Here is a 26,845-nt window from a genome sequence, read left to right as displayed (position 1 = left end):
AAAAGTCTGTGGGTCATAGTTGTACTCTGACTCACATGGGGTCGCATGAGTAAGAGTCACCTCAACAAGGCTGGGTCTTTTTTTTTTTTTTTTTCCTTTTTTTGGTCCCTCTTCTTTCCCCTTGGGCATACCATTCTCTTATCACCCTCTTGGTCCTCTGTGGATGCTAAATCCCAGGAATGGCAGGAGGACGACTTACTAGATTTCAGACATATTAGTGAAATTCTCAGTACCTCCAGCGGGGTGTCATGGGAAGTGAAGTGGTAAAACACATAGAGCGGGCAGTGGGAATCCTTGTTTTTCTGTACTGGGTCCGCCTTAAGACAGGTGTGGCTGCGGGGAGGTCCCTGGCCTCCTGACGGCAGAGTGAGCACTGGGGTGGACCCTGAGGTCAGTGTGTACCACATGCAAGAATCTCAGGGCATCTGTTTACTTTCAGGATCTCTTTGTGAAAGGAAGTAGCCTTTGAGCTGAACCTTGGAAATTTACCAATTTCATTAGCTAAAGGGAGCAGGGGAGGGCTGAGTGCTTAGAAAGGGCAGGGAATTTACAATAGTTCATGGCTGTGGGGGTCTGAGAGGCAGTGTTTTCTAGCATTGTTTTTACCATTATGCCTTCCTGCAAATTTTAGGATAAAAAAATGAGGGGACTCTGATTTTTTTTTTTTTTTAATGGAAATTTCCTTTTAAATCCAGAGATCTTATGGGCATGTCAATCGTCTGCTACCCCTTAATTAGCATAGCTCATGAAGGAGCTTTGGTAGCCCAGTGCTTATGAATCGGGCTGCGAACCGCAACGTCAGCAGTTCACAACCACCAGCTGTTCCGTGGGAGAAAGATGAGGCTTTCTGCTCCTGTAAAGATTTACAGCCTCGAAAACCCTGTACAGGGTTGCTATGAGTTGGAACCGACTGCACGGCACATAACCAACCAACCAAAAACAATCAAGCTATTAAACCTGTCTCACCCCTCCATTGTCACTTGCTATGAACAAACCCTGTTTCTGAAGGTGTTATTTGGAACAATGGTTTTCAGCGTTGTTCTTAAGAAAACATTGTTCCCTGACGAAGTCAATTTGGAAAACATTCATTTAAAAGTTCAACAGGCATTGTTTTTTAAATTGCAGGATTTCTCATATTGTTTGGTTGTGACTCAGAGTTACCCTGTATTGGGTTTCCTGAGGAGCTCCTGGTGAGTTTGAACCTCTGACCTTGTGATTCAAACGACCCTGCAGTCCCGTGTTTATCCTACAGCGCCACACCAGGACTACATGAATTCTTATAGCCTTTAATATTTCACTGTACATTGTGAATGTCCAAGGAGGGAGGTTAATATACATCTCCGTGGAACCTTTTATTATTGTTACTATTTTTGTATCCATTGAGGGATTAAGTCTTACAATTCCAAGAACAGTTCTTTGGGAAACTCCCCATCAGACTGTGTTTTTGGTTTTTCAGCAAGTGAAGAAACAAAGCTGCAAATAACTTAATCTTGTCAGTGACGGTGATATAGTTCAAGTGTAAGGACTCACTGGTTAGTAAATGAAGACTGTAGTATCTGAACCACATTTATAAACTGGTGTTGTTGTTGGGTACTGTTGAGTCCGTTCTGGCTCATAGCAGCCCTGTATAGGGTTTTCAAGGAGTAACTGGTGGATTTGAATCACCAGCCTTGTAGTTAGCAGTCCAGTGCTTATCCTATAGTGCCTCACCAGGACTCTGTATATAAACTAGACTTTGAAAAACTGGTTTCTCTTCCTGGCGCCAAAATCAGTTGCTGTTGAGTCGAGTCTGACATGTGGCAACTCTGTGTGTGTCAAAGTAGAACTATGCTCCATGGGGTTCTCAGTGGCTGATTTTTCCTAAGAATATCACAAGATGTTTCTTCTAAGGTTCCCCTTGATGGGCTGGAACCTCTAACCTTTCTGTTAGGAGCCAAGTCCATTAATACTTTGTACCACTCTTGGAATGTGGTTAATTGAGTATCATTTCATCAGGCTTATCTTGGGACACCTTGATAGTCGTATTCACTGGTTGCCAACCCTAGATTTTGTTCTAATTAAAATGCCTGCTGTGATTATGTATTTTAAATGCTTCACATGTGATCTCTGTTGTCCTCGGGAGCTTCAGGCAATGCGTTGTAAACCCACGCTTGGCTTTCCCTCCTGGCTTGCTTTCTGCATGGGTCCTAGGCAGGGTCAGCCAGAGACTTGACAAGCCCCCTGTCACGGCCACCAGCTGGTCTGGATGAGGAAGAGGTCGAAGCCATGTGATTTCTGATGTGCTTGTTCCAGCTGGTGGGCGAGGCACAAGGGCAAAGGCCACATTGTTTGGGATGGGGGCCTGCTGGAAATTCAGTTATTTCTGGAATGACATTCATCAGGAGAAATAAGGAAAATGGCAAATTGTGTGGTGGCAGTGGGTTGGGAGTTTTGGGGATGGGGCTCTTGTCTTGGTGGTCATGTGGTTTTGAAAACAGCCCAGTGCTGCAAATACATGAAGTCATAACTATTTCTGCTGTGATCCACCCCTCAGATGGCTTCCTTTCTGTCTCATGCCCTCCTTAAATATGTTCTAAGTCTTGCAAGAGCTTCCATGCCCTTTAACAGAACCTGTTCTCTTTAGTCAGATGTTGCTGTTCTTGTTATATGCTGTTGAGTTGTTTCCAACTCAGAGTGACCCTGTATAGAGTTTCCAAGGAGCAGCTGGTAGGTTTGAACTACTGACCTTGTGGTTCAAACCGACTTTGTAGTCCAGTGCTTACACTACAGAGCCATATAACTTGTGTTAATTCCCCAGAGTGGGACTGGGTTGAGGCAGGGCTCCAGGCTGGCAGTGAAAGATCCAGAGGATATAGAAGAGCTCTGCGTGTCGCAGTGTGTCATCTTTTCTGAGCCCTAAACTCAAAGGCGTGTAAGCGCCAGGCTAAGAATACAGCTGAGGGGGTGGATGTATTTCCTTCATTGCTTAGCACCAAGACACGAGTCTGACCTTGAAGTGGGCTTTGATCGTCATGCAGTTCAAACTTCTAGTGACTTAGTGGGGAGCTGGAATGGTTGCTAGTCACTATCCTTGTCAGAAAGCTGTCAGCTGCTCATGTACCCACTCTCTTATTAGAACAATAGGTCTGCACAGAGTTTCAGAACTTTCAGTTCTAGTGTCCCCACCGACGTTGGAGACCGACTGAAACACTATGACTGGGAATTCCAGAAATACTTAGCAAGGAAATTCTTGGGGCCATGCTCTGAGCTAGGTTTGCTGAAGGACAGTGGTTGTAGACATAACATTCTGCTGGTGATTGTGAACTTGTGATTTATGAAAAAGAAACCAGGGACTGATAGTTGAGTTACAGAATTCAGATCTTCCATGTGGGAGATGGGTGTTTGATTGACAACCAATGTACCTCCTGCGTAGGCATCCTCTGTCTACCAGTGAAAGCTTGTGTTGTTATAATGCTAAACAGGTGTGGCACTGTGGGTTAATGCGCCAGACTGCAAAGCCGATTAAACTGCAAGGTTGGCAGTTCAAGCTCACCAGCTGCTCCTTGGAAACCCTATACAGTGTCGCTATGGGTCGGAACTGACTCGACGGCACTTCACAACAACAGCTCGATGAAGAAGAACTAAGAAGAAAGGTCTGGAAATGCCCCCTTTGAAAATCAGCCAATGAATACCCCATGAATCACAGTGGTCCAATCCATAATGCATCGTAGAAATGGCACAGGACGGGGCAGTGTTTCCTTCTATTGTGCACGGGGATGCCATGAGTCAGAGGCCAACTCAATGGCAGCTGACAACCGTAACCGATTTGCCAGTTGAAATATTGGCCTTATATTAGATGCTTGTCTTTATTAAACATAGTTCACTCAACCCTAAGTATTTCCTGAAAAACTGATTTGCGTTGCTATAGTAGATGTCGGAAGACAATAGCCTGCAGACTAAATCTGGTCCACTGCCTGATTTTATAAATAAAGTTTTATTGGAAGAGAGCCACGCTTATTCATTGACTTAACATTTTTACTATGGCTCTGGCTGCTTGAGTTGAGTAGTTTGGACCAAGACCATATGATCTTCAAAGTATAAATTATTTATGATCTGATCCTTAATGGATGAAACTTGCTGACCACTATGCTAAGGAATAGATACGTATTGATATCAAAATTGTATCAAAGTATGTTTGGATACAAAAAAACAAAAAAGAAAAAGTAGTATAGCTCTGGTATCATTGTTGTTGTTGCTAAGTGCTGCAGAAGTGGAGTTGATTCCAACTCATAGCGACCCTGTATAGGGTTTCCAAGGAGTGGCTGGTGGGTCTGAACCACTAACCTGGTGGTTCAAACCAACCTTGTGGTCCAGAGCATATCCTTCAGCACTACACCAGGACGCCATGTAGATCTACCTTGGCCATTCTCTGCATCCTGGTTCCAGTTCCCAGGGTAATGATTTGGTACATCTCCATTGGATCTCTTTACTTCTGAATACACACACTCATGCATGCATACTTGCAGTGCTGTGGCATGTGTATGTTTAACGATATCATGTGTACACTGCTATATACCTTATTCTCTTGAAGATCTTGTAAACATTTTATTTCCTAATTAAGGATTTTTTTTCTTTCACTGCTGCAGAATATCCCATTTTAGGGATGTGCTCTAATTTATTTTCACTCATAGGAATGATGTGGAAATGAACATCATTATTCATTTCTCTCTGAATATATGCTCAAGTATTTTTCTGGGATATAGGGCTCGGATTGTTTAGCCATTATGTATGGTCATTAAAAATTTAAATATTCTTTGCCAAATTGCCAGCCATGGAAGGATTTTTATAGTGTTAATTCCTGCCGACAGCACATACAGGTCAGTTACATGTTTACTCACCAGCTGCTCCTTGGAAACCCTGTACAGGGCCCCTAGGAGTCTCAACCGACTCAAAAGCACTTAACAGCAGCAATGACAACTATGCTGATATTACTGAGCTTCTTGATTTTTGCCAGTCTTATGGATTAAAAATGATACCACATTCCTTATTGATTTTACGTGTATTTCCATGGTGATGAATGAGGTTGGACACCTTTTAAAATTGGCTCTGCCCATTTCTCCTTTGTGGATCGCTTGTTCATCTGGCTTCCTATCTTACAGTTAGCTGTTTAGCCACCTGAGATTTAATTTTGTGAGTGATGTGAACTGGGAGTTGGTGGTTATGTGCTGTGGAATCGATTCTGGCTCATAGCGACCCTGTATAGGGCTTCCGAGGCTGTAAATCTTTACGGGAGCAGAAAGCCTCATCTTTCTCCTGCGGAACAGCTGGTAGTTTCGAACTGCTGACTTTGAGGGACACAGCCTGATTTGTAACAACTACGCTACCAGAGCTCCTTGTGAGCTAGAGATATCTCTCTCTTTTTTTTTCCTCCCAAATGGTTAACAATACCAGTTGTTAACATGTTTAATTCTCTCGGATTTAGGATGCCTTGTTTACTGTTACAAAATTTGCATGTGTACGTCCAGAATCTTAACCCTACCTCACTGTTTTAGTTGTCTTTCGTGGCTAATACCATGTTGTTTGAGTTACTATCACTTTGTAATATAATCATAGTGTTGTTGCTAAATGCCTTCGAGTCAATTCTGGCTCATAGCAATCTTCTGCAGGGTTTCCTAGGAGCAGCTGGTGGGTTTGAACTGCCGACCTTTTGGTTTGCAGTCTAATGCTGATCCTACAGCATGACACCAGGAGTCCAAAACACAGTGTTTTTGTTGTTGTTGTTGTTGAGTGCCATCGAGTCTGTAATGACCCCATAGTGACTCTGTATAGGGTTTCCCAGGAGAGGCTGGTGAGCTTGTGGTTCAAACCGACTTTGCAGTCCAGCTCATTAACCTAGAGTGCCACACCAGGACTCCAAAATACAGTGTAAGCATTGTATATTTACATAGATATGAGGGTTAGTCAAAAAGTATTACTATTAGAATTGCAGTTCATACGTTCATGGATTTGTTCCACGCAAAATACGTGTAAACATGTCTCTGTGATCAGTGGATGCCTACAGACAAGTTGTCTCAGTAACACACTTAGTCTCATTAGGGCGCCTTCAAAAAAAGCCAATCAAAACAGTAGCTTCCGCAGGGGATCTGCTGGTCAGTTAAATTCAAGGCACAGAGGTCAGCTCAGAAGGTTATGACAACTGTTTTTTGTGATTCCAAAAGGGTCATCTTGGAATAGATTTTCTCAAAGGATAATCATAGGAGCTTATTAGTAAGAAGGCTTAAGAAAATTGAAAAACTGCCTTTGTGAGAAAAAGGCCAGGAAAGTTTGTCGAGGAATTTTTTTTTTTTCCATCATGACAATGCACTTGTCCATTCTTCAAGGATAGCAGGGGCTGTTCTACTATAATTTTGTTGTGCAACTTTATTCCTTCCACTCTGCATCCTTGATCTTGCCCCTTTAGTCTTCTTTTTCTTCCCCAAACTTAAAGAACATTTAAAAGGAACAGAATTTATGTCCTTTAAGGATGCCAAAACTGCCATTGGATATGGTGTGAATCAAAGTGTAGAATTCTTCGGGGTAGAGTTAGAAAATGGGAACATCTTAAAAAGTGTACAAACCTAGATGGATGGAGCGTATGTCAGGAAACAATAGCTTCACATTTTGATGTTTGTGTTTAATAAAGGCTTTTGTGATTTTGTAGCAGTAATTTTTGACTTACCATCAGATTTTGACATCGGTCTTGTTTTCTTGTGTTATTTAGATGACTTTTAGAATTAGTTTGCTAAATTCTATAAACATGCCCTGTCGGGGTACTTTTTGGGGAGAATTGGCACCTTTATGATTATGAGTCTTACTATTCAGGAACATCCAAGGGGGTGGCCAAAGTTCATGGAAAATTTCCATTACCTTTCATTCCATTTTTCCATGAACTTTTTAAAGTACGCTGATAGTGCACGTCAGTTTCTTTAACCCTTCTTGTATGTTCTTCAATAAAGTGTATGTACTTTTTTTGTGTTTTCTTCTTTCTCTCAAGAATAACTTTATTTTTAGCATTTAAAAATATTTTACTAATTACTGTACTTATCTGTATTAATTCAATTAATTTTGAAATTTACTTCATTTCTCCCCTGGAGTCTTGAGTTGACAGCTTAGTTCATTGCTTTGCAATATTTTTCTAATTAATGTAGTTATGCTGTCCATTCTCCTCTGTGTATGGTTTTGACCACATCCTTGAGGTTTGAAATAGATTTTTCTCCATTTCATTCCTTGCTGAAAAGACTCTTACTTTTTATTTCAATGTCTTTATCCAAGGGTTTATGTGAAATACAATTTTTAACTTTCCAAATGTATTTCTCACTCCTATTTGCCTTTAGTTGTACCTATATAATTTCTGTATTCTTTGAGATTTGTTGAGATTTTGTTGTTTTTGTGTAATACATGGCCAGTTTGTAAAACTATCCTGTGTAAGTTTGAAAATAATTTATTGTCTCTCTTAAATTAGATACAAATATCCTATTGCATCTACTAGATCCAATTTGTTAAATTCCATTATGTAAAATAGCTTTATCTTTCCTCATCTACTTGATTGATCTAGTTGAGAGAGATATTCTAAAATACTTTAGTATAGTATGGTTTTATCAATTTCTTCTCATATTTCAAATTTTTTCCCTTTATACTTTCTTAAGCCTATGTCCATATATGAATAATAATGACTGGTTACATCTTCATGGTAAACTGGATCCTTCATCACTATTTCACTTTGATCTTTCTCAGTGTAAATTCAGTTTTGTTTGATGCTGTTATTACGATGTTTGCTTTCTTTTCATTGTTTCTAAAAAAAATCTTATTATTTTCAGCATGTTTATTGTATCTCATGTATCTTGATATAGCCAGAATGACTTAATTCCAAGATGAAATCCCATGGCTTGTAGTGAATAGCCTTAACTATTTCACATCTATGGGGATTGAGGACACAATTAGACTTATTATTCTAATGTCTGTGCTCTAGTTAATTGCACTTATGGTCGGAACCTTTCTTCATGTCTGTATCCATGGAACCAAGCAGAAGTCTTGGCTCCCAACAGTAGGCGTTTAACAAATCCTTACGGAATATAAACTTATTTGATCCCCTAATTCCGATCTGTCCAGCTCCCATATGATTTAGGATCCCCTAATTCTGATCTAATTTAAGAAACAACCTGTGGCAACAGAGCTCGGTTGTAATGGGATTAGAACAAAAGTTCAAATTTTTGGTGACAGAAATTACAAGAAGGATTTAATTACATTATCATTCATGTAGATTTCGCATGTCATATTTTGAGTTTTCTGTAAACAGGAGGTCTGGTTCCTGCTGATACTGAAGGTGCTGGAGCTATGGACAGAGTAAGGTGATACCAGACAGGGAGAGTCAAATCAATGCTGTCTTCTCTGCTAGCCACACCCTTTGTAGCTGTGCGCACTGAGACAGATTTTCTGGGGGAAAAAACAACAACAAAAAAAGTGGTATCAGCTGTTTTAGCTGCGTCTCATATTTCTTTGTATATTGGAGTGATGGATAATTGGTTGATTAAAAAAATAATATGATGACATTCGTTTTATTGAAGATGGCTCTTCTGAAAGAGCCGCTGTATTGGATAAAGACAAACAGATTTAATTAAGGCTATAGAAAATGAAATCAGGATGCCTCACAACTCACTAGACATCCTTTTCATAACTGAATGGTACTAGAGGACTAGGTTAGAAATCAAGGGCCTCGGAGACTTGGCTATGCCACTTGTTATTGTTGTTGTTGTTGTGAAGTGCCGTTGAGTCGATTCCGACCCATAGCGACCCTGTGTAGGATTTCCAAGGAGCAGCTGGTGAGCTTGAACCACTGACCTTGCATTTCAAACGACTTTGCAGTCTGGCACATTAGCCCACAGCGTCACACCAGGATCAAAATGTCTCTGGAAATCTTAGTACAAAGGAGCTAGATTAGTTGAGCTCACAGGTTTCTTATGACCCTAAAATGCTTCCAGCCTGTTTTCTGGGAAATCTCTCTGAAACTCCAATAATAGTTGGCCTAACCACTACCTATAAAATTCTGCCATGAGCTACTTTACAGCTCAGACTAGGTTCATCGTATCCAGTTACTGAGTACTATCAACTTTCTAGATTTCATAGATTTGCATACTGTTTGCAGCATGCTGAATTTTTTTAAGGCACAATACATTAGCCAGACATTGAGCTAAGAGGACAGAATCTTTTAAGTTCTCCAGTTATGTTTCCCATTTAGGGAAATGCTTAGCTTAGTGATTGCTTGGGTACTTGGAAGAAAGGAAGCAGGTGTCAGGGTTGTTGTTGTGAAGTGTTGTCGAGTCGGTTCTGACCCGCAGCAACTCTGTATAGGGTTTCCGAGGAGCAGCTGGTGAGCTTGAACTGCCGACCTTGCAGTTCAAACGGCTTTGCAGTCTGGCGCATTAACCCACAGCACCATACAGCCTTTCTAGGAAGATTAATTTCTGCACTGATTAATTTCTGCACTGCAGGATAGACCTAATTTTTTTCTTTTCTCATCTTTTCCTGGAATGATAGTAATTTGCAGTCGATGATGAATGGAAAGACAACACAGTTGCTGTCTTCCTGACTTATGGTTGGCCTGTGCAGATTTGATCTAAGATTCTAAAACAAAATCCAACTCCTTGCTGTGGAATGTTGAGTACAGAGTAGACTTGTGTGTCATAGAATACAAGTGTGTGTTATAGAACTGCTCCATAGGTATTTTTTTGTTTTTAACTATAATCTTTACAGAAGCAAATCACCAGGACTTTTCTTTCGAGGCACTGCTGTTGGGTGGTTTTAAACCACCAACCTTTAGGTTAGCTATTGGGTATAAATGATTTGTGTCACCATGGACTTGTAATGTAAAGTTAGGGGTTCAAAAACAATGAAAAAATCTAAGCCATGATTCTTTCTTGAGGTTTGACCAAAAACAACTTGTTCTGTGAAGGGTCAAGGTCAAGGCTGACCAAGAAAAGGCACAGCTTGGCTCAACAAGTAGATTTCCATAGCTTTGTAAACCACACCCATCAGCATTCTCTTCTGTGTCTCCAGATGGTTTTGGCTCTGACACCATTTTCTTCTTCCCAGCACTGAGAAGAAGGTATCTATATCGTGAGCCTTGGGAAATGCTGATGTTTTGAATGGTAGTTTTTTTTTTCAAGTCTTCTTCTTGGAATTTAGGAGTTCCAAAAAGTCCTTCAAAGGCCCCTGGGCAAGAAGGGGAAGGCCAGGGGTAGCTCTGACAGGAAGTTTGTCTTAACATGTAATTCTCTACTGAACTAATGGAGTCCGGGCATGGCACAGTGAGTTAATGCACCAGACTGCAAATGTGTTTGAATTGCAAGGTTGGTGGTTCAAGCTCACCAGCTGCTTCTTGTAAACCCTATGCAGGGTTGCTGTGGGTTGGAACCAACTCAACAGCACATCACAACAGCCTAACTACTATAATTGGCAAAAACACTGGAAGAAAACTTACTATAATTTTATAGTGTATATATAATACTTAATGTATTGAAGTCTTAACAGTAATATCTTCATACGGCCCTTTTCTAATATTTCTACAATTAAACATTGTTGGGTAAGCATTGGGCTGCTAACCAGAAGGTTCAAATCCACCAGCTGCTCCAAGGGAGAACAATGAAGCTGTCTGCAAGAGAAACACTTCCAGTCTCGGACCCTTAAGCAGCAGTTCTACTGTGTCCTGTTGTTGTTGTTGTTGTTGTTGTTAAGTGTTGTAGAGTCAGTTCCGACTCATAGCGACCCTATATAGGGTTTCTGAGGAGCACTGGTGAGTTTCTACTGCCAACCTTGTGCTCCGAACTGATCTTACGGTCCAGTGCTTTATCTTGTAGTGCCACACCAGGACTATAGAGGGATGCTATGAACCAGAATTGGTTGACGGCAGTGGATACATTATTATTATTAAGAAACCATGAAATTTATGAGTACAAAAGTGAATTGTTTGATTTCTGTTAGTAAAGAGGACTCTGGTATCTGGGAACAATGTGGCTTTCCATGGTCCTGGTGCATCTGGCCCCAACCTCCCCATGTAGGATCCCTCTCCTGGTCACGGCTGACTTTTCTAACTGTGTGTCTCTTCTTTCCAGAATGGCTGCAGTCTGTCCAGGCCACCATGATTCTGTCCGTCATCTTCAGTGTTCTATCTCTGTTCCTGTTCTTCTGCCAGCTCTTCACCCTCACCAAGGGGGGTCGATTTTACATCACTGGAGTCTTCCAAATCCTTGCTGGTAAGTAGTGGGAAGTAAAGTCTGTGTGGGAGCTGGACATCTCTGAGGCCCTGAGATGGTAAGTTAGGAGATGAGTGTGGCCCCAGAATGACTGGTCACAGTGTGTTTGGATACAGGGATAACTCAGACTTTTTGAAACTCTTCACTTCTCTGTGGAATGAGATGAATGAAAAATCGAATGTGCAATGGGACCTTTGGAAAGAATCACACCAGATCTATCTCTAGAAATGAAGGTACATTCTGGACAGATTATCTGAGGATATGAATAGAACAAACGACAGTCCTGAGGGCTGTTTATTGTAGGTTGCACTGTGTTCTAAGGAACCATCCCTGTTTCAGTGTACAGAATGGCCCCACTGTGCTGAGAGTTGGCTCAGTGTCCTGAGGTGTATGTTTCCTATGTGTAAGGAGTCACACCAATTCTTACTCTCTGATCCACTGGGCTTGGATTTACTATTGCCATCCTCTGATTCTTTATCTTGATGCCCATTTGTAACGTGCCCAAATTTCCAAACATGGGATCACGACAACACATGAGCAGTTTCCTTCTACTTTTCAAATGTCTTCAAGTTCTGATATAGGGCTGGTCATTCTGGAGGCATCTTCACAGTGTGAAAAGTGCTAGAAGATTCCATTGCAGTAGAGGGTGAACTCTTTCAACAGTTTCTTTTGATTGTGGATAGCATCTTGCTTCATCGACTCTTACCCTTCTGCCCATTGAATGCCAGTTAAGTGAGTCAGCAGGACATTGAAGAGAAAAGGCAGAACATGCTGGTGACCTCTACAGTCCAGTTTCATAAATCATTTGTACCAGAGTACCTCTCAGCCTGGGAGTCCTGGTAATAGCTGGACTGTGAGATGTTCCCAGCTCTGGTCCATTGAGTAGGCAAAGGACTTAGTTCCTCTTGTTTTAGTTGGTGTCAAAATTTACATCGTGCTGTTTCACCATTCTGTGATAATAATAGCCCATATGGTCTTGGTAGATGGATGGATTTATATAGATTGTTGTTGTTATTAAGTGATGTCGAGTTGGTATAGATGCTTTTGTTGTTGTTAAGTGCCATTGAGCTGGTTCTGACTCATAGCAACCCTGTATAGGGTTTCAGAGGTGCGGCTGGTGAGCTTGAACCGCCAACCTTGCAGTTCAAACGCATTAACCCACATGCCATAGGGTTTAATGGAAGACCCAGGTTGAGTGTTGATTACATTTTCTAGAAACCAGATAGTTACCCTTTCCTGTAAAAGGAGTGAAGATCCACATTTCATTAACACTTAAACATTTCAGTGTTCTTAGTTGTGTGATTTCAAAACTAAACTGATTTGCTGCATGCATAAATTTTATTTTATTAAAGCCAAACTCCTGGGTGATTGCCGCCTTTGTTAAATTATGAAGTATGCAGCGAGATCTCTTTGCTTGGTACTTTAGAAGCAGAGACTTATCATGATTCACTCCATTTCCTGAGGCAGTGCAGAAAACTAATGTCATTGGGTTTTCTTTTTTGGCTTACTCTTTAAAGCTTAATGTCAAATCCAATGATAGTGTTCATTTTATTCCCAAGATACATTAATATGGATTTAGGCATCAAAAGTTTCATAAACTATATTGATTTTATCTGTACACACTTGTTATTTCACCAATGAGTAAACAGAGTCTGGGAGAGGGGAGATAAATTTTCAGTCACCAGCACATGACAAAAGCCCACTGAGTACTAGAACCAGATACTTCCTTATATTTAGAGACGTTGAATCTGCCCACATTTGTAAGGAATACAGTACTAAAACTCAAGACAGAAACTCTGAATTCTATACTACTGTTCATTGAAACTGATCGATAGGCAAAGATAAGTGTACATTTGTACCATTACTGTCTCTAAGGTTGCAAACATCTGTGATAAGAGCCTGCATTGTCAGAACTCTTGTTGTTAAGTGTTAAGTTGGCGCTAACTCAAATGACCCAGGTTAGGATTTCCAAGACTGTAAATATTTGCAGGAGCAGAAAGCCTCATCTTTTTCCAGTAGAGCAACCTGTGACCTTCGTGGTTCGAAGTCCAGCGCTTATCCTACAGAGCCACCTGCTCCCCTGTCAGAATGAATCAAACTAAAAACCATCAGACTAAGAAAAGCTAAGTTTCCACTGAAGGGATTTTTCACAACAGGCAGCAGTTTCCTCCGCATTCTTACCACTGAAATACTTACTCTTAAATTCCCTAACAGTGTCTTTTTAGCGATGTGATTTTAGGTCAAAACCTAAAGTCTTGACTTAAGAGCCATTACCACACGTGTTTTAACAGCACTGTAGGCACTTCTCTGGGGTGTTTTAAGTATTTCAGTTCAGCCACACAACCTTACGTGTTGAGATTCTCTAATCATCCAAAGTGTATGGCCTAATCCGTATTTGTTTGAATCCTTTGATTCTCCTCCAAGTTCACTAAAAGTGTTTTTTAACTCTGGCATTTCAAAAACAAAACAAAAAAAACCTTCTGAATTTAAAACACAGGATTTGCTCTTCTGTTAATCCCTTCAGATCTGGCTTTTTATCTCCCTCGAGACCCAAGTTTTAGTTCGCTTGTCAGTTTCGTGGCCCATATGTGAAAGGAGGAGAGAGCGAAGGCTCCAACAATGATAAGCACTGGCCAGAAAACCACAAGATAGTCAGTTCGAACCCACCAGCTGCTCCACTAGAGAAAAAGATGAGGCTTTCTGCTCCCGCCAAGATTTAAAACCTTAGAAACTCCATATAGGACCTCTGAGTTGGAACTGACTGGACAGTACTTAACAAAAACAGCATACGAATAGGAAGTTATCCTGTATTGGAAATGTTGAGTCATATGAGCGTTATAACTTGCAAATCCTAAAGACAATGATGTTGGAGTCTTGGTGTGGTGCTGCGGGTTAATGCGCTGAACTGCAAAGTAATTTTGAACCGTCAGGTTGGCAGTTCAAGCTCACCAGCCGCTCCTCGGAAACCCTATACAGGGTCGCTATGGGTTGGAACTGACTCAACGGCACTTAACAACAACAACAACAGCAAGGATGACGTTGTTAGTCAACATTCTCAGGTAGTCTTCTAGGAACCTCTAACCACTAGAACGTTGCATTTGACATTGCTGTAGTCGTTCTGCCAAAACTGGAAAATAAAAGAACTACTTTCTTCACTTAGAGATTTCCTGACTCCTGTACTACTTAACATTTCCAAATCAGTGTTGCTGCATGCACACCCATGTGTGTGTGTGTCTGTCTGACAGCTCCACCTGGGAACAAGAGAGAATATTAGGCATGCTGGGGATGAAAGCTGATGACATTCTGAGAAGTAATAACTTAACGTCAAAGAACAGATCAGAAAAGCGAAAGCAAATAAGCAAACAAAAACCTGAAAGAAGAAAGGAAGGAAGAGATAGACAAAGGAAGATGAAAATATCTCCAAAACTTAGGAGTTGGAAACCTCAAGTGTATCTACCACAGTGTGCCACAAGGGGGACTTCAAAAAGTTCATGGAAAATTTTTATTTCTTCTAAATCCAATTTTCCATAAACATTTTGAAGCTCCCTCATTCTTACCAGGCCGTGCAGAAAACTGTAATGTGATGGGATCTTTTTTTTTTTTTTTTGGCTTACTGCTTAAAGCTTGCTATCAAATCAAATGACATTGGTTGTTTTATTATTTATTAAATATTAGCTATGTTAATAATTATATCAATATTATTAATATAGATTTAAGAATCAGAAGCTTCATAAACTTTTTAAGTCCTACCATAGGTCTCATTAACTGGGAGCCCTGGTGTGGTGCTGTGGGTTAATGAGTCAGACGGCAAAGTCATTTGAACTACAAGGTTGGTGGTTTAAGCTCACCAGCTGCTCCTCAGAAACCTCTACAGGGTTGCTATGGGTCAGAATTGACTTGACAACAATTAACAACAACAATTTTTAAGTAGAAGCCATCAACATCTTTGTTGAATCTCAAAAGCATCTGGTTCCAATTGAATTACCTCTACATAGCTTCCTTTGGAAGGGCCAAGCTGTGGTCTTTATAGATCATGCGCTACAGGTTTTTCAGGCCAAGTGTGGGTTGTCTCTGCCCCTCTCTGTATTGCAAGGCCTACGTGATACACTTAGCATCCCTTTTTCCATTTCATAATATAGCCCCACATCTCAAGCTAAAGAGCTGTCTTTCCTTGATTATGAACTTTGTAAGTTGGCAAATCTTGAAGATGTTGAGAGGTTTCTTCATCTAGTTCACTGGCTCTCAAGAGATTCTCATCAGAATCACCTGGGGTGCATTTAAAAAGTGCTAAGACCCAGGCCATATCCCTTTTTGTTGTTGTCAGGTGCCATCGAGTCAGCACCGACTTAATGACACATAATGCACAATAGAATGAAACACTGCCCAACTCTGTGCCAACCTCACAATCGTTGCTACATTTGAGCCCATCGCTGCTGCCACTATGCCAGTCCATCTCATTGGGGTCTTCCTCTTTTTCTCTGACCCTGCATTTTACCAAATATGACGTCCTTTTCCAGGGACTGGTCCCTCCTGATAATATGTTTAAAGTATGAGAGACGGTGTGGCCTTCCTGGCTTCCAGGGAGCATTCTGACTGTATTTCTTCCAACACAGATTCGATTGTTCTTTTGGCAATCCATGGTACTTTTAGTATTCTCCTCCAACACCATAACTCAAATACATCAATTCTTCTACAGTTTTCCTTATTCACTGTCCAACTTTCACATGCATATGAGGTTATTGAAAATACCATGACTTGGGTCAGGTGCACCTTAGTCCGCAAACTGACATTGCTTTTGAACACTTTAAAGATTTACCTAATGCAATATGCTGTTTGATTTCTTGATGGCTGAGATCCCTCCCCTCCACCCCCAATTTGTTTTGTTTCTTTAGTTTTAGGCAGATCAGTATGTTTCATATTTAGAATAAAATAATTGGGGGGGGTGTTAATAAATAAAAGCACAATGCCCTCTGTGTTCTTGGTGTTTCATACAATATATGTCAGGTTTCCCACCGAGGAACCCTTGTTAGGAGTGAAATCTACCATATGGCCACAGATCATTCCCAGATCAGGGTCTAGCAGTATTGTGGTACTCAACATGCTAAAATGGAACAGGACCAGTAGTACCCACAGGGAGGGATCTGTGTACATTAGACTTCCAGTCAAACTTTTTCAGGGTAGTGGGCCTTCCATCTGCTTCCTGCCCCACCTTATTGCCCTAAGGATGGGCTGGGATCGAGGCAAGGCACTAACTCATCAAACCCACCTATGATGCACTATCTTGTCCCCTGTCCCAGTTTACATTTACTTTGTAGCCAACTTCACTCTAGCTTCTTTGTTTTCAAATGAAACTGCTTTGCAGAAATCACCAGTGTGTACTTCCATACCTTTAATTTGCCGGATAACCTCATGCTTTCCAATCCTGTCCATTGCTCCCTCCTTGAAGCTGTTTACGCCATTGACTTCCAAGATAGCACCCTTTTCCCAGTTATTGTTGTGAGCTACTGTTGAGTTGCCTCCAACTCATGCCTACCTCATGTACAACAAAACAAAACACTGTCTACTTGTAAATCAGATAATGTTCTATTGTGATCCATAGCATTTTTACTGGCTCGTTTTCAGAAGTAGATGTCCTGGTCTATTCTTCTAGTCTGTCTGAGTCTGGAAGCTCTGCTGAAACCTTCCCACCAGAGGTGATCCGACTGGGATTTGAAATCATGTTGGCATAGCTTCCAGCATAACAGCAACACATATGTCAGCACAGTACAAGAAATGGATGAATGGGTGGTGGATTTTTCCAGCTACTTGAGTTCAAAACCAGGTCTCTTTCTCCCTCAGCCCATTCCCAGTCTTTTCCTGAGTTCTGCCATTGAGGACCATCATATGTAGGTTTTACTCAGTCCATTTCTTTTCTTTCTACCCGCTACACCATTGCAGCCTTTACAAAGCCTCTTCATTCATCTTCCTGCCACTTGTCTTATCTCTTCCTGTTGGTCCACATGACTTCCCTTCTCCACAGTTGGTGGTGAGTGATCTTTTTAAAACACCCATCAGATCATTCCTTCCCTCTACATAGAGGCTTCTCATCACAACTTCCTTAACACACCATGAAGACTCTCTCTTTCCTGACCCTTAAGTGAACTTTTCAGCCCCCTCTTGTGAGACCATTATTAGGACCTGCTGGTGGTTTCTACCCAGCTCTTTCAGTTGTCCTGTCTCACTCTTGCTGTTTCTTCTGCTTGGCGTTTCCCTCCCACCTTTCCTCACCTTGCTAACTCTCACATACTCTTAATACCCAAGTGTCAAAAAGATGCCACCCCTGCCCGGTAAGTTTTCTCTGATCCCCCCCACCTTGGACTTGGTGCCCATCCATGTCCTTAGGACATCTGATATGGGGCTTTTTTTTTGGTGGTGTTCCCTCTCTGTTTAATTACATCAGACCATATTGGACATCTCTATCTACTGACAGGTCTGAGTTCTCGATGATGCTCCCTGAGGTTAGGGACCATATGTCATTTGTCTTCATTCTCTTCACATCTAGAAGCATTCCTGCACATTGTTTCAGTTATTGTTGGCTGCTGCCAACTCTGACGGAAGAAACCATTACCTGGCTCTGCATTATCCTTACAATTCCTGGCATCTTTGAGTCCATTGCTATTGTTCCAAAGCATCTCACCAAGGTTCTCCTTTACCCTCATTGGCCCTCAGCATCACCAGTGATTGGTCCCTACTGATGATGCTTCCAAAGTGAATTGGACAGTGTTTTGTTGTAATCCACAAAGCTTTCCATTTGTTGTTAGTGTTTACTGTGCCAAATTGAATGCCTTTGGCCTCTTGGTGGTTTCTTTCTAAATGATTTGAGTTCTAATCACTCACTGGAGATTGCTGTAACTATCACAGGGCTCCTGAGACCTTTTCTTCAAGAGGGCTTTGAGGAAAAGTTTTTAGCAAGTTGTTACAGACCCAGCCATGTGAGACCAGGTAGGAATTGTGATTTCACTCCCAGCACTTCTAGGTTATGTGGAAGGGCCAATATCCTTCCACCTGAAGCTGACCCACATTCCTGAACTTGTGCCCTCGCCAAAGCACAGATCACTCATCTGTTGTGTTGGGAACTAGGCTTGCCCTCACCCTGATAACCTCAGGAATACATTTCTACCTTCTGGTTCTCAAGAAAGGAAACAGCAGTCCACTTACTGGGAGGAACTGTGGAGCCTGCTGTTTGTATGCCATTAACTGAGTGGTTCTTAGGATTGATTCATCTATTGCTTTACATCCAGCCTTACAACATCTTCCCCTAAAATTCCAGCCTCCTGACAGCATTATATAGGTAAAGTGTTTTCCTTCCTCTCTTTGACTTGGCAAGCCTCTAAGCTTATGGCGGATTGCTGGTAAGTTTCAATGTATTCATTTCTGAGCTTCTGCCATGGTGACTATCAGACAGAAGAAGCCATCTAGTTCACCACTGCACTTGTTTATCCTGCTGTCCTCTGTGTCTCTTGGTCAAAGCCGGAACCTGGTGTTTTTTATTTGCCAGTGAAATCAGGCATACTTGGTAGGCACAGTCACTAGGGACATTGTCCCAGAGCATATTACGACACAGCACCAAATGGAAGCTATGCCATCAAGATAAACCTTGTCTTACCTTTTTTGTCACTAAGTGATATAAATGGTTTACACACTCAGCTGCTAACCACAATTTTAGAAGTTTGGGACCAACCAGAGTCAGAAAGCCCTAGCAATCTAATTCCAAACACTTGGGGCCACCATGAGTGGGAGTCTCATTGACCAGATGACAACTGGTTAAACTGGTTTTAACCCTTTAGCACATTGCCCAGCTTCTCACTTTCTGCCTTTTCTACAGCCCTACACTGTGGGTTAATGCGCTGGACTGCAAAGTCGCTTTGAACCACAAGGTCAGCAGTTCAAGCCCACCAGCTGCTCCTCAGAATCCCTATGCAAGGTCTCCATGGGTTGGAACCAACTCGATGGCACTTAACAACAACATCTCCTATTTAGAGCCCTGGTGTAGCAATGTAGGATAAGCACTGGACTTCTAACCCACTAACTGTAAGGTTGGCAGTTCAAATCCACTAGTCGCTCTCAGAAACCCTATACATGGTTGCAGTGAGTCAGAACTGACTCAGCGTCACAACAACCCCATTTAGGTACATCAGACATACATGGCTGAAGACGCATCATCAGTGTTTCTTTTAGACAAGGTTGAGCACTTCAGAGAGATGAGATGTGGGACAATGAAGGAAGACAGTAAGGTTCACCAGATTCAAGATAAATAAAGTACATACCCAGGACATCTCTGGTAGTGTAGTGGTTACAAATCAGCGTGCGAACCTCAAGGTCAGAAGTTTGAAACTACCAGTGGTGTTTGAAACTACCAGCGGTGTTTGAAACTACCAGCAGTTTGAAACTACCAGAAAGATGAAGCTTTCTGCTCCCATAAAGATTTACAGCCTCGGAAACCCTGTACAGGGTCGCTATGAGTCGGAACCGACTCCACGGCACATCACAACAACAACAACAACAACAATCAGCACATCAAAACTGCTGTGTCCTCCAACGACAATTCACCAGGAGGGTTTCCCGTCAGTCACAAACATTGCTTGCTGCAATCCCCTGAATTTTCTGTAGGAAGAGCTCCTGGCTCTGACCCCACCGTAAACCCAAGACTATTGTATGGTTTTCTCAGTGGGAGCCAATCGAGTGGGAGCTTTCTTCTTTGATTTGCAAAGGAAAAATCTTATCAGGCTGGTTCATGCAGCATATTCCCACTTCTGCACTTTGTTCAGACAAAGTTTCAGTGTCTGGTCAAATAGCAGTTCAAATAACACTGAGGTTAGATGTAGGTGGTCTGGGCCATGGGGAGCTTCGGAGCCTCGCTGATCCCACACAACATGCTGCATTTATAACAGAGTCTCTCAGAGGCTTTCAAAGGCCCTGTTTTCAGGAGGGAACAGACCAGTCTTTGTCCAGCTTCAGGCTGGGGTGCTGACATCATTGCTCCCGCCCCACTCCCGTCAGAGAGCCTGCCTTCATAACCTGGAACGTGGTTGTTCCAGGAGGTATGAGGTGGAGGCTTTTCTTCTCGCCCCCCACCAAAGGACTGCACTGGTGGGCAAGGGGGCTTGGCTTTCCCTACCTGTGTATCTGATGCCCTTCCACCCCAGGCGTGATGCTGGAGTCAAGCCCCTGGGTGCCAAGAAGTGCTGAAAGGAACAAGGTGTTCTAGAACTTGCCACTGATAGTGTCTCCCTCAGCCTTTCTGTTTCCTCCCCAAAGCCTCACCTTCCTCATCAATTCCTCACGTTCTTTCCCCTGCCCACACGTTCCTTTGCTTGTTGGTATCCTTAAGCATTGTCTGCCCTGTTCCTATGCGGCAGCCTGGCCAAGGGGCTCACAGACTCACACGCTTTTGCACAGTTCACATGCTGAGACCATCTCTTTTCACTTTCCTTGGCTTCTGATGATGCTTCTATGTGTTCTGCTTCAAGACACCCAAAGGGCACTCACACCCAATCACCCTTGGAGAGACAGAGAGACAGCTGTGTCTTATAATCTGAGGTTTTTCTATCTACTTCTGTGGCTTGGAGATGGGTTGAGAGTTAAAAGGAAGAAAATGAAGTGGAAAACAGGGCTGGACCCTCAGAGACGATGACCTGGGTGGAACACTTCCCTTGGTCCGTTGTTTTAAAGCTTCTTCCTTTTAGCTCTGACCCTGGAAGCAGATTCCTTCCACAGCTGGAACTATTCTTTCATAGAGCCATCTGTCCTTCCCTCAGCCGACTTCTTTCTCCTTAAGAAACCAAGATTGGGAGTTTCTTTGTGGTGTGTGCATGTGTGTGTGTGTCGGGGCATAGTGTGGGCAGTTGGCCATGTTCCATGACACTGGTGGACTCTGCAATGGGGGGGTGGGTGGAGGGGGTTCCCTGAGGTGCCCCTGCTGTGACTACCTCTCATATGCTTATCTCTCCGCTCTCCCAGGTCTGTGTGTGATGAGCGCAGCATCCATCTTCACGGTCAGGCACCCAGAGTGGCATCTCAACTCCGACTACTCCTATGGCTTTGCCTACATTCTGGCCTGGGTGGCCTTCCCCTTGGCCCTGCTCAGCGGCGTGATCTACGTGATCTTGCGGAAACGTGAATGAGGTGTCTGGACAGGTCCTTGGAGGCTCTGAGCAAACACAGGGAAGGGAGGAAGAAAACCAGAAACAAGGGGGGAGAAAAAAGAGCTACCCCAAACACCCAAACTCAAACCAAACCAAACCACACCAAAAGTAGTTGCGAGGGGGGTTACTGTTGATTAAAGATGTATATAATATCTATGGTTTATAAAACCTATTTATAACACTTTTTACATATATGTACATAGTATTGTTTGCTTTTTATGTTGACCATCAGCCATGTGTTGAACTTAAAGAAGTATCTAAAGAACTTTAAATCCTAACAGTATAATCAAACTCAGTATTTCTGTTTTGTTTTTCGTTTGTTTGTTTTGCCTGGAAATAAAACAATAACTCCATCTCACCCTTTCCCTTTCATTAGAACAAAAAGCCTCCCTCCCACTCACCTCATTTAGAAAACCAAAGTGTGGGTCCAAATCCCAGTGGCCAATTGCCCCTTTTTTTGTGGGTGACCTAGTGTATTAAGCATGAACATCTACTGCCTGGACCTCCGTGTGTAGACTTCTGCACACATGGACAGAATTCCCCCAAACCAGAGCTCTTGGTACAAACACAGCTGTGGCTTTGGGATGCTCCCTGTTCTGGGTGCTCCCACCACAATCCAAAGGAGAAATCAGCTGACAACCAACCTGTGAAATGGTGCTATGTATTTACCATTCCTTATTATCAGTAATCATCTAAACAACTCACTGGAAACTCAATTAACAACTTTACACCATACAGTAGAATGGAGTCGTGCATAATTCTGTGTCTATAACCCTCTTTGTACCTAGCTAGGCTGCTATTATAATGAATGAATAATAAGCGAAGCCTTAATGGCGTCCACATTTTCCTTAGGTCGGAGCATCAGGACAAGCTCTAGACCCCCTGGGCTGTGCGTGCGTTTCCCAGGCTTGTCTGGGTCTAGATTGTTCTCTGTCTCCACGGACTGTCTGGCAATGACTTGTCTTGGCCACCAACTGTAGATGTATATACGGTGCCTTCCAGATGCTAAGACTCCAGACCTTTGTTTTTTTGTTTTTTTATTTTGGCATTGCTTTTTCTGATTTTATACCAACTGTGTGGACTAAGATGCATTAAAATAAACATCAGAGTAACTCACTCGTATCTACTGGATTTTTGTGGGATCTGGGGTATGTCTACAAATCGCAGACCTGGCTGGTGTGTAGGAGCACCTGAGGACAGCATGGTAGTTCAGCTTTGGGTTGGAGTAGGGTGTGAGGGACAAAAATCACAGGGTCTAGGGAGCGCACTGTTAGTGAGAGAGACTTCACGGTTGGAGCTGAAACTGAAGCTGTAAATGGATTGCAAGGGACTTAAGTGTTAGTTCAGCTTAACCGTCTGACATACTTTCTTCTGAGGTAACCCATGTGTGAAGACTGATGCATGTCAGCCACAGCTCCCAGAGCCTTTACAGAAGGAGGTGGGGTGGGGTGGAAACTCTGAATGATGGTGACGTGATAGAGCATTACTTGGCCCTTAAAGCCATCCTTAGGGAGGAAATGGGTTTGTCTTCTGGATGATGTTTCACTGATGCATTTTGCCCATAGGCTCTTTATCGCGCATCAGCAATCTCTTAAGCTACCGATGCACTCAAAGTTCTTTAGTATTTACTAAGCACCTACTACGTGGTGATACCAGAGATCAAAAAGGAATGATGTAATTCTTAACTTCCAAAGATCCCATTTTAGTGAGAGGCAGAATGGAAACAACCATATCGTGATGGGGTGTGTTTCGTTTGCATCAGGGAATAACCTGTTCAGGCCCTCTGTTACTCTAGGAGGTTTGATGAGTTCAACTCTGTAAGATGCCGTTTCCTCATCTAGAAGAGGGGGATGCAAATGCTAAAGTTACAAGGTTTTGAGGATTAGGAGATTTTATTTATATATACATATGTATGTATGTGGTTGTTAAGTACTGTTGAGTTGATTCCGATTCATAGAGAACCTGTATAGGGTTTCTGAGGAGCGGTTCTGGGTTTCAATCACCCACTTTGTGGTTAGCAGTCTAGTGCTTATCCTACAGCACCGCACCAGGGACTCATAGATGATTCAGAAAACAGGCAATCAGTCTTCACAAACTCGTCCATTGAAAACATGCTTTCATTTCTTAGAATTTCTTTTATGCATTTCATGTAAAGTCTAGTATAAATAAAGTCAAAGACAAAAATTAAACATGGCTTCAAATTTCCCTACCTCAAGTAATTCTGTGGCCAGTGATAACCACAAAAGTCTTATGGCAAGACATAGTTTCTTATGATTTATTTTGTAGAAATAGCAATACCCATATATATGAATCTACTGATGCATCTTAAAATGTACGCATGAGGGGCCACGCTATTCACATTGCTCTACACCTTGGTTTTCTCGTCACATAATGATAAAAATTGGATATACGGTGCTGCAGCTAACTGCAAGGTTGGTAGTTCAAACCCACCAGCCACCCCTTGAGAGAAAGATGATTCTATCCGCTCTCATTAAGATTTACAGCCTCAAAAACCCTATAGAGAGTTACTGTTGGTTGAAATCAACTCAGGGACAGTAGTTTTAGGTGTTTTTTTCTTTTACAATTTCTACACCAGCACCTGAAGTCCTAGTGTGGAGCTGTAGGGTAAGCACTGGACTGCTGCTAACTATAAGATCAGTGGTTCAAATCTACCAACTGCTCCTTGGAAACCCTATACAGGGTCACTATGAATCAGAACTTAACAACATATCAGCACCTACCTCATTTTTTTTTAATGAACTATTTTGTTCTTTTAACAATCTGCATTAGTGTGTCATTGTATAGCTGCTTAGATGATAAAGCCAAGCCGAAGGGCATGAATATATTATTCTAAATTGGCAAGTATTGCTGACTTAGTCTCAAAAAAGTGTCTCAACTTTCACCAACGCTGAGCCTGCCTTTGTACATCTAACTCATGAGGTTCACCAAAACTAGAGAAATGTTCAAACCAAAGCACCTGAGTAGATTCACTTTGGAGTTCCTGGAGTGTGTAAATGATGAATGCACTTGGCTGTTAGTCAAAAAGTTGGGGATTCAGGTTCACCCAAAGTTCAAAAGAAAGGTCTAGTGATGTGCTTCAGAAATATCAGCCCTTAAAAACCCGATGGAGCATAGTTCTACTGCTACACACACAGAGTGGCCTTGAATAGGGCATCTCAATGGCAGTTAATTCTTGTTGTTAGGTGCCATTGAGACATTTCCAACCCATAGTGATCCTATGTACAACAGAACAAAACACCACCCGGTCCTACACCATCCTCACAATGGCTGCCGTGCTTGAGCCCACTGCTGCTGCCACTGTGCCAATTCATAACGTTGGGTGTCTCCTCTTTTTTACTGATACTCCACTTTACCAAGCGTGATGTCCTTCTCTAGGGACTTGTCCCTCCTGATAATATGCTTCTAAGGAATATTCTGGCTGTACTTCTTCCAACACAGATTTGTTCTTCTGAAAGTCCACAGTACCTTTAAAATTCTTCAACACCATAAGTCAAATGTATCGATTCTTCTACGGACTTCTTTATTCATTGTCTAACTTTCACATGCGTATGAGGCTACTGAAAATACCATGGCGTGGTTCAGATGCACTTTAGTCCTCAAGCTGACATCTTTGCTTTAAAAAGATCTTTTTGCAGAAGATACACACAGTGCAATATGCCATTTAATTTTTTGACTGCTGCTTCCATGAGTGTTGATGGTGGATCCAAGCAAAATGAAGCCTTTGACAACTTCAATCTTTTCTCCATTTATCACGATATTATTTATGGTCCATTGGTGAGGATTTTGTTTTCTTTACAGTGAGGTGCGTATGATCTGATACACAGTATGCCCCTGGTCTTGTTTTAGCTAATGATATGGAGCTTTTTCAACATCTTTTTCCACAGATGTCAGTTTGATTTCTATGTGTTTCATCTGGTGAGGTCTACATGTATAAGTGTCTTTTATGTCGTTTTAAAAAGGCATTTGCAATGAAGAAGTCACTGGTCTTGCAAAATTCTATCATGCAATCTTTAGCATCATTTTTGCCACCAAAGCCATATTTTCCAACTACTGATGCTTCTTTTTTCCCCATCCTTCCATTCAATCACCAATAATTATCAATACATCTTGATTGCATTTGTGATCAATTTCAGGCTGAAGAAGTTGGTATAATTCTTTAATTTTATCATCTCTGGCTTTGGTGATTGGTGTGTAAATTTCAGCTCACTAATGCCTAGGATATCGATGTTTATGCATTCCATTTAATTTTTGACAACTTCCAATTTTCCCAGATTCATACTTCATATAGTCCATATTGCATTTATTAATGGATGTTTATAGCTATTTCTCCTCATTTTAAGTTGTGCCCCATAAACAAATGAAGGTCCCGAAGGCTTTACTCCATTTGCGTCATCACAGTCAACTCTATTGTGAGGAGGCAGCTCTTCCTCAGTCATATTTTGAGTGCCTTGCAACCTGATGGGATTGTCTTCCAGCACTATATCTGACAATATTCTGGTGCTATTCCTCATGTTTCCATAGTCAATATTATGATATTATCTGACAATGTTTCACTGCTATAAGGTTTTCTGCAGCTAATCATTTGGACCACTGGACCAATAAACAACATCCATATAAATGGAGAAAAGATTGAAGTTGTCAGAGATTTCATTTTTCTCAGATCAACCATCAATATTTATGGAAGTAGCAGTCAAGAAATTAAATCATGAATTGCATTAGACATCTGCTGCACAAGACCTCTTTAAAGTGCTCAAGAGCAAAGATGTCAGTTTGAGAGCTAAGGTGTGCCCGATCTAAGCCATGGTATTTTCAATAACCTCATATGCATGGTAAAGTTGGACAGTGAATAAGGAAGACTATAGAAGAATTGATGCATTTGAGTTATGGCGCTGGAGGAGAATATTAAAAGTACCATGGGCTGCCAAAAGAACAAACAAATCTGTGTTGGAAGAAGTACAGACAGAATTCTCCTTGGAAACCAGGATGGCTAGACTTTGTCTCTCATACTTCAGTCATATTATCAGGAGGGAACAGTCTCTGAAGGATAGATAGCATGTTTGGAAAAGTAGAGGGTCAGAGAAAGAGAAAAAGAGCCCCAATGAGATGGGTTGGCATAGTGGCAGCAGCAATGAGCTCAAACATAGCAATGATTGTGAGGTTGGCAGAGGACCAGGCAATGTTTCGTTCTGTTATATAATGTAGTCAGTTATGAGTCAGTACCGACTCAATGACACCTAATAACAACAACAACAATTCAGAAATCATCAGTCTCTCCTTCTTCTAAGTCTGATTTAGTCTGGAAACTCAGCTGAAACTTGGCCACCGTGGGTAATCCTACTGACATTCAAAAACCAGTGGCAAAGTTTCCAGCAT

General features: G+C 41.9%; 1 protein-coding gene across 1 annotated transcript in view; it reads left to right on the top strand.

Annotated features, from left to right (window-relative positions):
* The window catches only part of PMP22 (peripheral myelin protein 22), a 34,768-nt gene extending 13,338 nt beyond the window's left edge, over positions 1–21,430 (top strand). Inside the window, exons 3-4 of the mRNA XM_006877271.1 lie at positions 11,127–11,267; positions 21,267–21,430. Of these exons, the coding sequence (XP_006877333.1) occupies positions 11,127–11,267; positions 21,267–21,430 (305 nt within the window). The remainder of the gene's footprint in view (positions 1–11,126; positions 11,268–21,266) is intronic.
* Positions 21,431–26,845: the final 5,415 nt, after the last annotated feature.

Source organism: Chrysochloris asiatica, unplaced genomic scaffold (assembly GCF_000296735.1).
Source record: "Chrysochloris asiatica unplaced genomic scaffold, ChrAsi1.0 scaffold00452, whole genome shotgun sequence".
NCBI lineage: Eukaryota > Metazoa > Chordata > Mammalia > Afrosoricida > Chrysochloridae > Chrysochloris > Chrysochloris asiatica.
This window is presented reverse-complemented; position numbering and strand designations above follow the sequence as displayed.